This window comes from Fulmarus glacialis, unplaced genomic scaffold (assembly GCF_000690835.1).
Source record: "Fulmarus glacialis isolate BGI_N327 unplaced genomic scaffold, ASM69083v1 scaffold22232, whole genome shotgun sequence".
Taxonomy (NCBI): Eukaryota; Metazoa; Chordata; class Aves; order Procellariiformes; family Procellariidae; genus Fulmarus; species Fulmarus glacialis.
The window spans coordinates 4,989-5,247 of record NW_009197479.1 but is presented as its reverse complement, the minus strand read 5'-3'; the positions used below and the strand labels follow the sequence as shown (position 1 = coordinate 5,247).

General features: G+C 70.7%; 1 protein-coding gene across 1 annotated transcript in view; it reads left to right on the top strand.

Annotated features, from left to right (window-relative positions):
• Nucleotides 1-28: 28 nt before the first annotated feature.
• The window catches only part of IKBKE (inhibitor of kappa light polypeptide gene enhancer in B-cells, kinase epsilon), a gene marked incomplete at its 3' end in the record, with an annotated part of 5,203 nt that continues 4,972 nt past the window's right edge, over nucleotides 29-259 (top strand). The window contains exon 1 of the mRNA XM_009572562.1: nucleotides 29-115. Coding sequence (XP_009570857.1) covers nucleotides 29-115 — 87 coding nt within the window. The remainder of the gene's footprint in view (nucleotides 116-259) is intronic.

The window sequence follows — 259 nt, the reverse complement described above, 5'->3', positions numbered from 1 at the left end:
CTTGCCCCCCGCAGCGGCGCTGCTGGAGATGCAGAGCACCCCCAACTACCTCTGGAGCACCGAGGACCTCCTGGGCCAGGGTGCCACGGCCTGCGTCTACAAAGCTCGCAACAAGGTGAGCGGGGGCAGCAGGGGGGACAGCCACCCCAAAGCCCCGGTGCCTCCGTGGCCCCCTCAGCCCTCCTGTCCCACGGGGCAGGGATGCCCGTGCTCCCCTCTGCTCGCCCTCCTGGCAGCATCGGGGGCGCCGTACGGTTTT